Here is a 14,312-nt window from a genome sequence, read left to right on the forward strand (position 1 = left end):
TAAGAAAGCCTTCCTCAGTGATCAATGCAAAGAAATAGAGGAAAACAACAGAATGGGAAAGACTAGAGATCTCTTCAAGAAAATTAGAGATACCAAGGGACCATTTCATGCAAAGATGGGCTCAATAAAGGACAGAAATGGTATGGACCTAACAGAAGCAGAAGATATTAAGAAAAGGTGGCAAGAATACACGAAGAACTGTACAAAAAAGATCTTCACGACCCAGATAATCACGATGATGTGATCACTGACCTAGAGCCAGACATCCTGGAATGTGAAGTCAAGTAGGCCTTAGAAAGCATCACTACAAACAAAGCTAGTGGAGGGGATGGAATTCCACTTGAGCTATTTCAAATCCTGAAAGATGATGCTGTGAAAGTGCTACACTCAATATGCCAGCAAATTTGGAAAACTCAGCAGTGGCCACAGGACTGGAAAAGGTCAGTTTTCATTCCAATCCCAAAGAAAGGTAATGCCAAAGAATGCTCAAACTACCACACAATTGCACTCATCTCACATGCTAGTAAAGTAATGCTCAAAATTCTTCAAGCCAGGCTTCAGCAATACATGAACTGTGAACTTCCTGATGTTCAAGCTGGTTTTAGAAAAGGCAGAGGAACCAGAGATCAAATTGCCAACATCCACTGGAACATGGAAAAAGCAAGAGAGTACCAGAAAAAACATCTATTTCTGCATTATTGACTATGCCAAAGCCTTTGACTGTGTGGATCACAAGAAACTGTAGAAAATTCTGAAAGAGATGGGAATACCAGACAACCTGACCTGCCTCTTGAGAAATCTGTATGCAGGTCAGGAAGCAAAAGTTAGAACTGGACATGGAACAACGGACTGGTTCCAAATAGGAAAAGGAATACGTCAAGGCTGTATATTGTCACCTTGCTTATTTAACTTCTATGCAGAGTACATCATGAGAAACGCTGGACTGGAAGAAGCACAGGCTGGAATCAAGATTGCCAGGAGAAATACCAATAACCTCAGATATGCAGATGACACCACCCTTATGGCAGAAAGTGAAGAGGAACTCAAAAGCCTCTTGATGAAAGTGAAAGTGGAGAGTGAAAAAGTTGGCTTAAAGCTCAACATTCAGAAAACTAAGATCATGGCATCCGGTCCCATCACTTCATGGCAAATAGATGGGGAAACAGTGGAAACAGTGTCAGACTTTATTTTTGGGGGCTCCAAAATCACTGCAGATGGTGACTGCAGCTATGAAATTAAAAGACGCTTACTCCTTGGAAGGGAAGTTATGACCAACCTAGATAGCATATTGAAAAGCAGAGACATTACTTTGCCAACAAAGGTCCGTCTAGTCAAGGCTATGGTTTTTCCTGTGGTCATGTATGGATGTGAGAGTTGGACTGTGAAGAAGGCTGAGCACCGAAGAATTGATGCTTTTGAACTGTGGTGTTGGAGAAGACTCTTGAGAGTCCCTTGGACTGCAAGGAGATCCAACCAGTCCATTCTGAAGGAGATCAGCCCTGGGATTTCTTTGGAAGGAATGATGCTAAAGCTGAAACTCCAGTACTCTGGCCACCTCATGCGAAGAGTTGACTCATTGGAAAAGACTCTGATGCTGGGAGGGATTGGGGGCAGGAGGAGAAGGGGACGACAGAGGATGAGATGGCTGGATGGCATCACTGACTCGATGGACGTGAGTCTGAGTGAACTCCGGGAGTTGGTGATGAACAGGGAGGCCTGGTGTGCTGCGATTCATGGGGTCGCAAAGAGTCGGACATGACTGAGCGACTGAACTGAACTGATTCATGGAAGGACTGATGCCGAAGCTAAAACTCCAATACTTTGGCCACATGATGCGAAGAACTGACTCATTGGAAAAGACCCTGATGCTGGGAAAGATTCAAGGTGAAAAGAGAAGGGGACGACAGAGGCTGAGATGGTTGGATGGCATCACCAACTGGATGGACATGAGTCCGAGCAAGCTCCAGGAGTTGGTGATGGACAGGGAAGCCTGGCGTGCTGCAGTCCGTGGGGGTCACAAAGAGTTGGACGTGACTGAGCGGCTGAACAGAACTGAATGGATCAGTCAGTATAGGCAGCAATAATCTATGTAAAAATTATTAAATGAAATATTGATGTGGAATCCTGTAATGGAAGGATCAGCCTGGTCCACATCACCCTGGGTCCACTGACCAATCTCAGTTCTTAATGTCACTCAAAGTGGGACAAAGGGCTATCTTAGTCTGTTTGGGCTGCTATAACAAAATACCATAGGCTAGGTGGTTCCAAAAAAGACATTTATTTTTCATGGTTCTGAAAGCTGGGAAGTTCAGGATAAAGGGGCCAGCAGATATCTGGTGAGGACTCTCTTCTTGGCTTTAAATTCTTTTAGGTAGTCAAAGTTGTTGTTATTCAGTTGCAAAGTGTCTGACTCTTTGCAACCCCTTGGACTGCAGCACACCAGGTTTTTCTGCCCTTCACTATCTCCCAGAGTTTGCTCAAACTCATGTCCATTGAGTCGGTGATGCCATCCAACCATCTCATCCTCTGCCACCCACTTCTCCTTTTGCCTTCAATCTTTCCCAGTGTCAGGGTCTTTTCCAATGAATTGGCTGTTTGCATCAGGTGGCCCGAGTATAAGAGTCAAGTATAGATAGTCATGGGAGGGAATATATTTCTTTGAAGCCTGCAGGATCCCCATGCCAAAGTGGAACATTCTGGGGAGGCTTGTCCTGAACTTCTTCATCCTCTAAGAGCAGGGAGATGCCTCTTTTGTTCTTTGATGATCCCCCATATTTAAAAAGGACCTGGTAAATGAGTGCATGACAGTTTTGGGACACATCACTGTACATTTTAGATCAAATTTCTGGTTTCGGAAAAATCCACTGACAGTGTTAGTGGGCCTCCAACTCACCATCATCATGAGTGAAAATTCATGTTCCAAGATCTACGTGGGTGTAGTTATGATTATTATGTGAAGAAAATTCAATGTGCTGCTCTCGCTGTAGGCACCACACTGACAATCAGTGATGTGCCCTGGGGAGATTTCCATCTGCACAAGTTCTCATTGTTATTCCTACTTAAAGTGACTGTTTCGGAAACTACTGTGGGCTCTTCGCAGCACTAGGGAGCTAATGTCTGTTTCTTATCAGGTTATGTTGCCTGAAGGCAGTGCTGTCAAAATGTCACAGTGGACGATGCCATGGGGTGACTGTGGACCCTGTTCTGATGATCAGGTTCTCACTGTTGTCCAAATGACCTTGAGCAGGTCATTCTCCTGCAAAACTGTCTCCCTAATCAAACATCTGGGATAATGATTTGGGTAGCGGGTAGCAGTTAGCATTGACCTTGATATGGGAGATTGGAAAAATCCACCCATTCGACATCCGCTCTGTGTGCACACCCTTTCCTAGAACCGTCTCCACTTTGCTTTGGAACATGGGGCAGGCACTGATGCAAACAGAAGCATGAAAACCTGTTTCTATTTCTGCTTCCTTGGCCCCCAGCTCTGCTGTGAGAACATGCCCGGGCTGGGCTGCTGGAGGGATGTGGGAGAGGAGCCTAGGGATCCCAGGGGAGACCACCCTAGCCCTGCTGGCCCCTGCGAGCCTGTCAGGGACAGCAGCTGGCTGAGTGGGCCCAGCCCAGGTTCACCAAGTCCAGATTAGCAGAACCATCCGAGCACCTGACGATGATGGAGAATGAGAAATGGAGGGCCCTCGTTGCTTTCCAAACCCTCCTGTGTGCTTCTAAGCCTCATTCTCTCCTACAATGTGCGCACTGATTTTTTTTTAAATTTAAACTTTTTATTGAAGTACAGTTGATTTGTGATGTCATGCCCATCTCTGCTGTACAGCAAAGTGACTCAGCCATACATATATAGACTTTCTTTTTTAAAATACTCTTTTCCATGATGGTTTATTACAGGATATTGAATATAGTTCCCTATGCTATTTAGTAGGACTTTGTTGTTTATTGATCCTATATATAACAGTAGTATAACATATCTATGTGTATTTTGTAGTAGTTTATGGGCTTCCCTGGTGGCTCAGCAGTAAAAAATCCACCTGCAATGCAGGAGCCTTAAGAGACCCAGGTTCGATCCCTGGGTTGGGAAGATTCCTTGGAGAAGGAAATGGCAACCCACTCCAGTATTCTTGCCTAGAGAATCCCATGGACAGAGGAGCTTGACAGGCTACAGTCCATAGGGTCACAAATAGTCAGACACGACTGAAGTGACTGAGCACTCAGCCCTCACTGTAGTAGTTTATAAGAGTTCACTAACCCCAAAACTCCCTGTCCTTCTCTCCCCCACCCCCTCCCTATGTGCACAGACTTCTGTTTTAAAAAGTACGTTGTCATATAGAACATAAACAGAAAAGCAATCAAAGCAAATGTGAAGCTTTGAAACACATTTTTACAAGGCGAACATGCCGTAGGGCCACCCCCAGACCAAGAGCTGGAGCAGATGAGGGCCCCAGAAGCCCCTTCCTCTCCTCTCTGTTACTCACCACCCCCCCATCCTAACTTCAAACCCGGCAGATAAACAGATAAGTGGAATTTTCTTTGATTGCCTGGATGGTCTTTTCAAGGATGAATGCCCTCTGCCAGCTCTCAGCTAATCAGTTTACCCCAAAGTATGCAAACACAATTAGCTGTTCCCGGACCCATACAGCTTATTGTTGCCTTTGTTCCCTGACTCAGCCCATTACCTGTCCGCTTAGATGTGAGCAAAGGATACTCGAAGTCACTGAACAGTAAGCCAAAGGATGCAGGCCTCTGAGTGTGTGTGTTTTTTTTTTTCTTTTGACAAATAACTGCTCCCAGATGGCTTAAGAAATTAGATCACATATTCAATGTAGTAGTAAAGGCTCTAAAACATGATTACTTTTTAAACCATAATGATGAATAATTCTTAATGAATCTAGTGATCTAGAGTTCTGATGTTTCTTTAAAATTCCCAAGCATTTCAAGACATTTAATTCATTTCTTATGTAATAGGAGATCAATAAAACATTCCCTTATTTCCACTGCTACCAGACATTGTTAAGCATGAATTGTTAAATTCCTTTCAAGTATCATAATCGGTTACATAAAAATGGTCTGGTTTAACAGGGATCTACGCTCAGTGTCAGGGTTTTTTGGGATTGTGCTAGAGAGGAACAGAGCATCAGCAGGACATCCACATTTGTGGCAGCCACCGTTGGGTTCATAGTTCTGTATCACTTTAAGAAAAGAGCCATGTGAACGAAGCCAAGGTGGGATCCTTAGCAGGGGTCCCCAAACTTTTTGGCACCAGGGACCAGTTTCTTGGAAGACCATTTTTTATGCACTGGGGGCCTGGGGATGACTGAAGTGCATTACATCCCTCGTGCATTTTATTTCTATTGTTATTGCATCAGCTCCACCTCAGAGCATCAGGCATTAGATCCCAGGGGATGGGGACCCCTGCTATATTGGAGCAGTGAGTAACTCTAACAGCACTATCAAATAATTGAGTTTTTCCCTCTTCCTCAAGGCCTGAAGGGATCTTTCTACAAACTCTATGTTGATTAGGGTACTCCTGAGGGGACGAAAAATATTATGAGGGGCCTTTGACTGCTTGTACTACCTGCTCTTCTACAAACTTCATCTTTCACTGGAGAATGATCCATGTTTTTATTACCAACAGGATTTCTCAAATTTCTCTCAAGTCCCCACAGAAATACTGCAAAAGCCCTGAATAAAGGCAACAGAGGCAAAAATTATTCTCCAAATCAATTTATATGATTCATCAAAACCAATACCTTGAAATACATATAAACAGAAACATTGCTACCTCTATCATTTACACAGAATCTTCTTTCTCACCAATACGAAAGTGTTACCATTTACTCTATCCTTAATGAAAAAAATGTATGCTTTCTCAGGTCCTAGTCCAATAAATAATCTCCCGTGTCAGCATTACTTTCCGTAAGATAAACATCCTCAGAGCTTTGGGATACATCCGATATGTGGATCACAAATTTCTGTCCATCTGTCAGGGTTATGAGGGTCTCTTGTCCCAGAGGAAGGGTGAGTTTGATGGTGCTTTCTGTGGCTTTATCCTCCAACAATACCTGGATGAGCTGTTGTGGGGTGGGTGGGGCAGGGAGGCGGTGTTTAGAAGAAAAGATGAAACGAGAAAGTTACGCTTTTCTGTTTCAGGACCCACCATTTGAATTCTGCTAGCACATGCTCATCTCACCCTGGACCTAGTGCAGGGGACCCCGACTTCCCAGGGGAGCACTCAGGGGCTGCTGAAGACTTTGTGGAAGGAATCTCAAACCCAGGATGGCACAAGAGAGGGTGTTGGGGGTTGGCGCAAGAGTGGGACTGAGTGGCTCCCTTGAGGAAAAGGACGGGGGCACTGCAGGTGTTTGTGAGGCCAGAGAGGGACGACACTGCCCTTAAAGAGGGAGGGCTTCCCTGGCAGTCCAGGGGTGAAGATCCTGTGTGTCCAATGCAGGAGGTGTGGGTGTGATCCCTGGTAGGGGAACTAGGATCCTTCATGCCATGAAGCTCGGCCAAAAAATTAAAACTTAAAACAGACGCAGAGAGCCTGGATCAGTTGTGAAAGTCAGGAGGGAGCCTGTGAAGTGCCCACGGGTCACCTCGCAGCTGTAATGCTCGTCACCTTGGCTGCTTTCCAGATGGATACTGACCCTATGAGCCGACAGAGTTGACTCAAGTTCCCACGAAGACCCTCCCTCCACCACTGGTCAAATAGACCAGTATATAAAGGAGGAAGTCTGTGAAGACTCTCATGGGTTACATTAATACTCTGCTGCTAAGCTGCTTCAGTCGTGTCCGACTCTGTGTGACCCCATGGACTGCAGCCTACGAGGCTCCTCCATCCATGGGATATTCCAGGCAAGAGTACTGGAGTGGGGTGCCATTGCCTTCTCCGTACATTAACGCTCTATAGGGTAGTAATTGACATGAGACATTCACAGACTCTGATGTTGGCTCTCAGATAGTCATCAAGTTGCCTGAGCAAACCTTCCTATCAGAGAAACAAGGATAATACGCCACCCTCAGCTCCAAGGGTATTCGAAAGATGGGCAAATCCTCGGATATGATTACTTTCAAACTGACAGAGATGTATTTTCTTGGTCTGATTTCTTCAACAGTGCCCCCTCCATCCCCATAAGCTAGCATATTTTGACAAAGATGTGCAAAAGGTGACTTTGAACGCAAGGTTAATGAAAGTACATATCTCACCCATTCTCCATAAATTCAATGATAACCATCACCAACCAAGGAAAAGATGTTTTTCTTCTCTCAAAACAAAAAAACAAACAAACAAAAAAACAAATACCATCTGTCTTCATCTTTACCTTTTGGCTGAAGTCACTTATTTTTAAATATTTTTGCCTTGCTTTCCTGCTTGAGTATATGACCTAAACTGAAAACTGTGTGTGTGTGTGTGTGTGTGCACGTGTGCATGCTCAGCTGTGTCTGACTTTGCAACTCCACGGACTGGAGCCCACCAGACTCCTCTGTCCATGGGTTTCCCAGGCAAGAATACTGGAACTGGTTGCCAGGTTAAGGAGAATGGCCTTTATTTAATATCAGTATAATTTTCCCTTTATTCTTAAGACATGCCTTGGCATCTTACTATTTTGAGCATCGGGAGAATGGACAAGAGCGACAGATGGAAGTGGCGGTGGGGATTGCTGACTTGAGTTGCTGCTGTAGATGCAGGGACTGAGCTGAACTGTCCAGGGGGGTCAGCCCCAGGGGTGCAGCTGAACAGGTGTTAGCTCGTGGCAGATGAAAGCAGATGGGACCCCGAGCGTGTGCTTTTTTGTTGAGGACAAGTGCACAGGCTGACTAGTGAGGGCAATGGAAATTAGGCGAGCCTAACTTTTCAGTGTTGGAGTGTCTAAGTCATTATAGCTAAATTGGCAGGCTCGCGCGAGCACAAGCAGGCTTAATTAATCTCTAATGCATATTACCTTGGGTTATCTGACATTTATCTGCTTGTATTGCTTTATTATGTTGTTCAATTATTTAATGTCCTCTCTACTGTTGCCACCAATTAAATATAGGTGGAATACACCCACTGCAATAAACTTCAGAGTGACTAGTGGATTGGGTAGAGAATGTTCTGTAAAGGTGTTCAGATTAGGAGGTTTTGTTGGAGAAATAATAACAATGACTAGGATTATGGGTACTTTTTATGCTTCTAGGAATTTTACAAATAATTAACGTATTTATACCTCATTATAGCCTATGGAATTAGACGTCTTTATTTCCATTTTGTAGAAGAGGAAGCTGAGCAGACAAATAAAGCAACTTGCCCAACGTTCTCAGCTCCTCTGTCCATGGGATTTCCCAGACAAGGATACTGGAGTGGGTTGCCATCTCCTTCTCCAGGGCATCTTCCCCACCCAGGGATCAAACCCATGTCTCCTGCACTGGCAGGGGGACACTGGCAGGGCTCAGTTTACCACTGAGCCACCTAGGAAACCCGCTTAAGTGGAAGACGTGGGATTTGAACCCAAAAAGTTATGTACCAGAACTGCTCACAGTAGGCTACAGATATTTTCCCAAATCATCAGACTTGAACATCCAGCTCAGACACGCATCCTGTTGGGGCTCCCAAGTGACTAGGGTAAGCCCCCCGGACGGGTCCTGTCACCCAGGACAGGATGTGTTCTCCAGAGGGTCAGGAGCCAGGAGAGGGTTCTCTAGGGCACAGTCTGGCCAACCTGTCCCTTCTCCAGACTGAGCTGGGCCTTCTCTCTGCCCACGGCCCTGAATCACCAGCTCAGTGAGTGCAGCCTGAACCGCCTCCATCTGCTCCTTCTCTCAGTGGCCCAGCACCCCTCCCCCCTCACCAGTCCTGATTGGGGGCCAGTCTTTTCCCGTTTCCCGATCTCCTCTGTCTTGTTGGCTTCATATACACACTCCCAGGGGAGATGAGTTTCTTATTTACAGATTCACATTAGAGTCTCTAGCATGGAAGCACCGGGTGTTGAATTTACTGTCTCGAGGTCAGCAAATGAACGCCTGATGGAGACAGAGGGCTGGTGACTGTGAGAACTGGCTCTTTGGCTCCTGTTTCATTTGTCCAGGCCAGTGGGTGTCTCGTCCAGTCCAGCTCAGTAACAGTCCGCCGAGGTTCTGTGTGCTTGGAATGGGGAAGGGCTGCGGGGCATGGACGGGCATCCCAGATGGCGTGAGCAGTAAAGAACGCACCTGCCAATGCAGGAGACACGAGTTCGATCCCTGGGTCAGGAAGATCCCCTGGAGAAGGAAATGGCAATGGACTCCAGTATTCTTGCCTGCAGAATCCCACGGACAGAGGAGCCTGGCGGGCTACAGTCTATGGGGTCACAAAGAGCTGGACACGACCGAATCGACTTAGCATGCACGCAGGGCACAGACAGTTCCAGCTATGACTCAGCCACATGGCTTTGACCATGTTTCATCCAGGTTGAGGTCACACTCCTGCCTTCAGTGGTCTCCTAAGTAGACTCCTCATCTACTCAGAAGGGGAACTTGTGGATGTGAAAAGAACGCCAGGTAAAGAGGCCAAGCTTCCAAACATGTGTGCAGGAGTTTTAGAAATTACTACTGACAGGTGTTGTCAGGGTTTTTTCCCCCAACCAGCCCACTCCCCTGCCTCGCATCTAGCTGAACTTCCTGCTCAATCTGCCTCCCCTCCCTGGCACTCAAGACCCCATCTCAGATCTCTGTATCCTATGTCCTAGTCTTCTGGGGGCCTGGACCATCCTCCTCCCATCTAGCACTGTAGGAGAAGAATGATGAGATCAAGCAGGCCAGGGTGTCAGCCTCTGTTCTGCAGTTTACTTGCTGTGTGACTCTGGGCCTCCGCTTAGCTTTTCTGAGCCTCTGTCTCCTCATCCATGGCATGAAAATGATAAGAACAGATACTGTGCAGGGTTGTATGGCTTTGAGACAATATATATCAAGTGTGCACAGTATATTCAATAAGTAGCCATTCTTACTTTCATTATTTTTTTAATATGTATTTATTTTTTATTTACTTGGCTGCCCCAGGTCTTAGCTGCAGCATGCGGGATCTAGTTCCCTGACTAGGGATCGAACCCCAGCGTCCTGCACTGGGAGTATGGAGTCTTAGCCACTGGACCACCAGAGAAATTGCCTTACTTTTCATTATTTTAATTTTTTGGCCATGCTGCAAGGCTTTCAGAATCCTAATTTCCCAACCAGGGATCAAACCTCAGGCCCTGGGACTGAAAGCGCAGAGTCCTACCCACTGGACTACCAGAGAATTCCTGCAATCCTTATTTTTGTATCTTTCAAGATGGACCCCAATTCTACCCTTTCAAAAATCCTTTGTACTCAGACTGTGCAGTGTTTCCTTTCTTTAAACGCTGCCAGAGGCTTTTTCAGTGTATGTCACTCCTCTTAGCTGTAGTGATCTGCTGCTCAGTGAGTCTGTTCATGCCAGGCAGGCTCTGGGAGGGCCAGGGGAGAGCAGTCCCCATATTGCACAGCTCTCATCAGACCAAGCATGTTTTGGAGCTAAGCAGTGGTCAACAGACACACTGGCAAAATCGCTTATAGCAGAGATGAATCTAGAATCCTGTGTCCTTGTTTGGACAATGTATAACCCCCTCTATAGGTTTCTTAGGGCTTCCCTGGTGGCTCAGATGGTAAAGAATCTGCGTGCAATGTGGGAGACCTGGGTTCAATCCCTGGGTTGGGAAGATCCCCTGGAGTAGGGAATGACAACCCACTCCAGGATTCTTGCCTGAAGAATCCCATGGACAGGGGAGCCTGATGGGCTACAGTCCATGGGATTGCAAAGAGTCAGACACAACTGAGCGACTACGCCCAGCACGTGGGTCTCCTAGCCCTCTGGGTTCTCACTTCCTGAGAACACCGGTGGATGGAAGGCTGGGCCACGGTGTACATACCTTGTTGCCCGTGACGGTGTCTACGAGGAAGCCAGGTACCCTGACCACCACACTGCTCCCCGCCGTGGCACCGGGGCTCTGGCCCTTGCATCTGAGCATCACCCGGGGGGGATCTGCACTCAGGCTTTCATGCTCCTGAGCTGGGGGGCAGTCTGGAGGGTGGTGGGGCTCATGGTCTGGCTGGACAGGAGACTGGTCATCTGGCAGTATCTCCTTGAGACTTCCCACGTTGTCTTCCTCCTCTTCCTCCTCAATGCACGACTGAAGTATGTGAATCACATATTCCGCAAGCAGCAAGTGAAACAGGTGCCAGGAGCCTACATGAAATAACAACCCCCAGTGAATCAGCACACAGACAGATGGACAGGTAAACGGATCCCCGTGGAACCAACAGCTTTTCCAGGGCTCTCAGCTCCTGTGCACTAGAGCCTCACTCCTCCTGGCAAAGCCTGAGTCCCTGCAGCGTCCATCACCCTCGCAGCATCCCACACCCAGAGGACCCCAGAAGGTGGCTTTAGCACAAGGTGCTCAGTGAGCTGAGTCATGACAGGGAACATCAACACAGCTGCTGTGACATGGGAGGAGGGCCACCTTGCAGAGAAACGGGTGCCCTTCCCAGAGGTGGAGAGAGTGCCCCTCGACCACCCACTACCTGGCTGCAACTCCTGGGGGGAAACGGGTGAGGGGCACAGGGGCTGTCCTTAGGGAGCTGGTGGGCAAGGGCCAGCTGAGTGGTCTGAATCCCAAGGCCTCTGGCTCCAGAAAACAAAAGGATAATTAACGTTCAGTTGAGAAACGGGGTGGGAGGAGATCTAGCCTAGAACAGTTCTTAAAAGACAATTTTTTAAATTAATCTTTAAAAATCTTTTTTTTATTTTAAATTTACTTATTTTTTAATTGAGGGATAATTGCTTTACAGAATTGTGTTGGTTTCTGCCACATATCAAAAGGTAATTTTTTAATGAAGATAAACCGTGATTCTCACACAGATGTAGAATGGACGCATTTCAAAGATTTTTATGGGACTCAATTCATGAGAGAAATAGCAAGCTGCTGCAACTGATTATAGCACTGGGAGCTCAGCTCGGTGCTCTGTGATGACTTACAGGGGAGGGATGGGGCAGTGGGAGGGAGGCCCAAGAGAAGGGGATATATGTATACATACAGCTGATTCATGTTGTTGTACAGCAGAAACCACCAGTATAATAGTAAAGCAATTATACTCCAATAAAAAATAAATTTAAAAAAGAGAGAATTCAAAGGACTAAGCATACACAGACAGTAAAGCATGCCACTGACATTAATTTACAAAGAGATGCCACACAGCTGTCCTCAGCTGTACCCACCTGACACATGATAGTTTGCATTTCTGGGCAGGAGAATCATATTACCTGTTTGATACAATTTACAAGACTTGTAAAATAACTCAGACCATGAACGATGGCACCAACCCCAGAAGCGCGTGTGGACCCTTTCTGTGCAATTCAAAGCTCTGCACAAGGTCCACTCTTTTCTGCTAGGTCTTGGGTGAGAGAGCCTGGTTCTGTGACATGACATGGTCTGGAATAAGTCTGACCCCAAAACAACTCTTCACTTGTTTGACTTTGTGAAACCGCGGTCCGTGTGCAGAGAAAGAATGGGTGGTGTGAGTACTCTGATTTCATATGAAGGTCCAAGAAGGTGGAGGGCACCCGCTCTATGAGTTATCAAAGGATGCTGCAGCTTCCAAGCCATCACATTACAGCCCCGACAGTGAGCCCTGGGGAGACTCGGGATGGAGGCAGGGTGTCCACCCCGCGTCTAGTAATCAGCTGCTGCAGCCGCCCCAGCAGCACCCCCCGAGGAGACTCAGGGTGAGAAAACACAGGATACTGGCCCTGGAGAGCCGAGAAGCATATCAAAGGAATGATTTCAGTGAGCCCAGACTCTTGCATCCTCCCACAGACAGAAGAGCACTAAATTCCTTAGGGCTTCCCTGGTGGCTCAGATGGTAAAGAATCTGCCTGCAATGCAGGAGACCCAGCTTCCATTCCTAGGTCTGGAAGATTCCCTGGAAGAGGGCATGGCAACCCACTCCTGTATTCTTGCCTGGAAAATCCCATGGACAGAGGAGCCTGGCGGGCTACAGTCCACGGGGTCTCAAAGAGTCGGGCATGACTGAGGGACTAATACACACACACACACTCCTTAACTTGAGATGTCAGGTTTTCTTTAATTAAAAGCAATCTTTTGATGTTCCCACTACTTGGTCTTTGTTGCAAAAAACTCATGTACATCCTGGCTCCGCCCCTCACCTCTTCAGTCCCTCAGAGCTACCTGAGATGCTGTGTCCTAGGCTTACGTCCTCAGTTTTGTCCATTAAATAAAACATTACTCTTAACTTTCAGCTTGTGCATTTTTTTCAGTCGGCAGTACAAACTGCTGAAAGGGCTGGTTTTCCTTTTGTGGTTGTACCTGAACTCTGCCCTGGAAGAGCACCAACATTAAGCCCGTCGACCTGACCTTCATGGGCAGAGCCTCATGATGAATGGGTGTCACCTGTGTGGCTGCTTACAGCCGAAACCCTCCAAAGAGACCCAGAGTTTGCAGAATGGTCTAGACTGGGGCTTGTCTGCTCTTTGTCCGCTCTTCCTGATCCCCGTACCCGATGCAAGGGCCTCTGGCAGCCCTGGGGCAGGGGTTCCTCACCCTGACTGGTGTGCGAGCTCGTGTGGTAGAGGCTCTGTCTGTTTGTCCATGGCTGTGTGTCCAGTGTCCAGGAAGGAGCCTGGGACTTTACAGGATGCACAGATATCTGCTGAAATGAGTGATCCCCTCCAGGGGGCTGCGGGCCTCAGGGATGACTGTCCCTCCCCATGACTCTCCTGTCCTGTGCGTCAGCACCACAGCTGTGACAGGTGAGACCTCCCCAGAACAGGAAGACCATCCATTTGACAAGAAAGTTTGCAAGACAGACTCTGCTTTATTTTTCCATCTGTACACAGTGGTGTCAGTCATTCAGTCGTATCCAACTCTTTGTAACACCAGGCTCCTCTGTCTATGGGATTCTCCAGGCAAGAATACTGGAGTGGGTAGCCATTCCCTTCTCCAGGGGATCTTCCCGATCCAGGGATTGAATCCAGGTCTGCTGCACGGGCAGGTGAATTCCTTACGGTCTGAGTCACCAGGGAAGCCCACAGGGGGAACTTTATCAATTTTTATTCCTGGAAGTTAAATCCAGGTGCCCCAAAGAACCCATTTTTTCCCTCCATCTCAGTTGGGAGTATAAGAGGGTGCCTGGTTCTTTTCTCAGAATGTCCCAAAGCAGATAATTCAAAAGTCAGAGGAGATTTCCTGCATATCTGACAATGACAGCAGGGGAATGATAAAAGAAACTTCCACATATTGAACTCTAGAGGA

The 14,312-nt window shown here is 47.1% G+C and overlaps 1 protein-coding gene across 3 annotated transcripts in view; it reads right to left on the reverse strand.

Annotated features, from left to right (window-relative positions):
• Window positions 1-5,723: 5,723 nt before the first annotated feature.
• Window positions 5,724-14,312, reverse strand: part of RFX8 (regulatory factor X8) — a 52,280-nt gene continuing 43,691 nt past the window's right edge. For all 3 annotated transcript variants that reach the window (XM_061431692.1, XM_061431693.1, XM_061431694.1), the window contains 2 exons: window positions 10,914-11,230; window positions 5,724-6,086 (listed from right to left, as the gene is read on the reverse strand). In XM_061431692.1, coding sequence (XP_061287676.1) covers window positions 5,892-6,086; window positions 10,914-11,230 — 512 coding nt within the window. In that variant the 3' untranslated portion in view covers window positions 5,724-5,891. The remainder of the gene's footprint in view (window positions 6,087-10,913; window positions 11,231-14,312) is intronic.

The sequence above is a fragment of the Bos javanicus genome, chromosome 11 (assembly GCF_032452875.1).
Source record: "Bos javanicus breed banteng chromosome 11, ARS-OSU_banteng_1.0, whole genome shotgun sequence".
In the NCBI taxonomy this organism is placed as follows: Eukaryota; Metazoa; Chordata; class Mammalia; order Artiodactyla; family Bovidae; genus Bos; species Bos javanicus.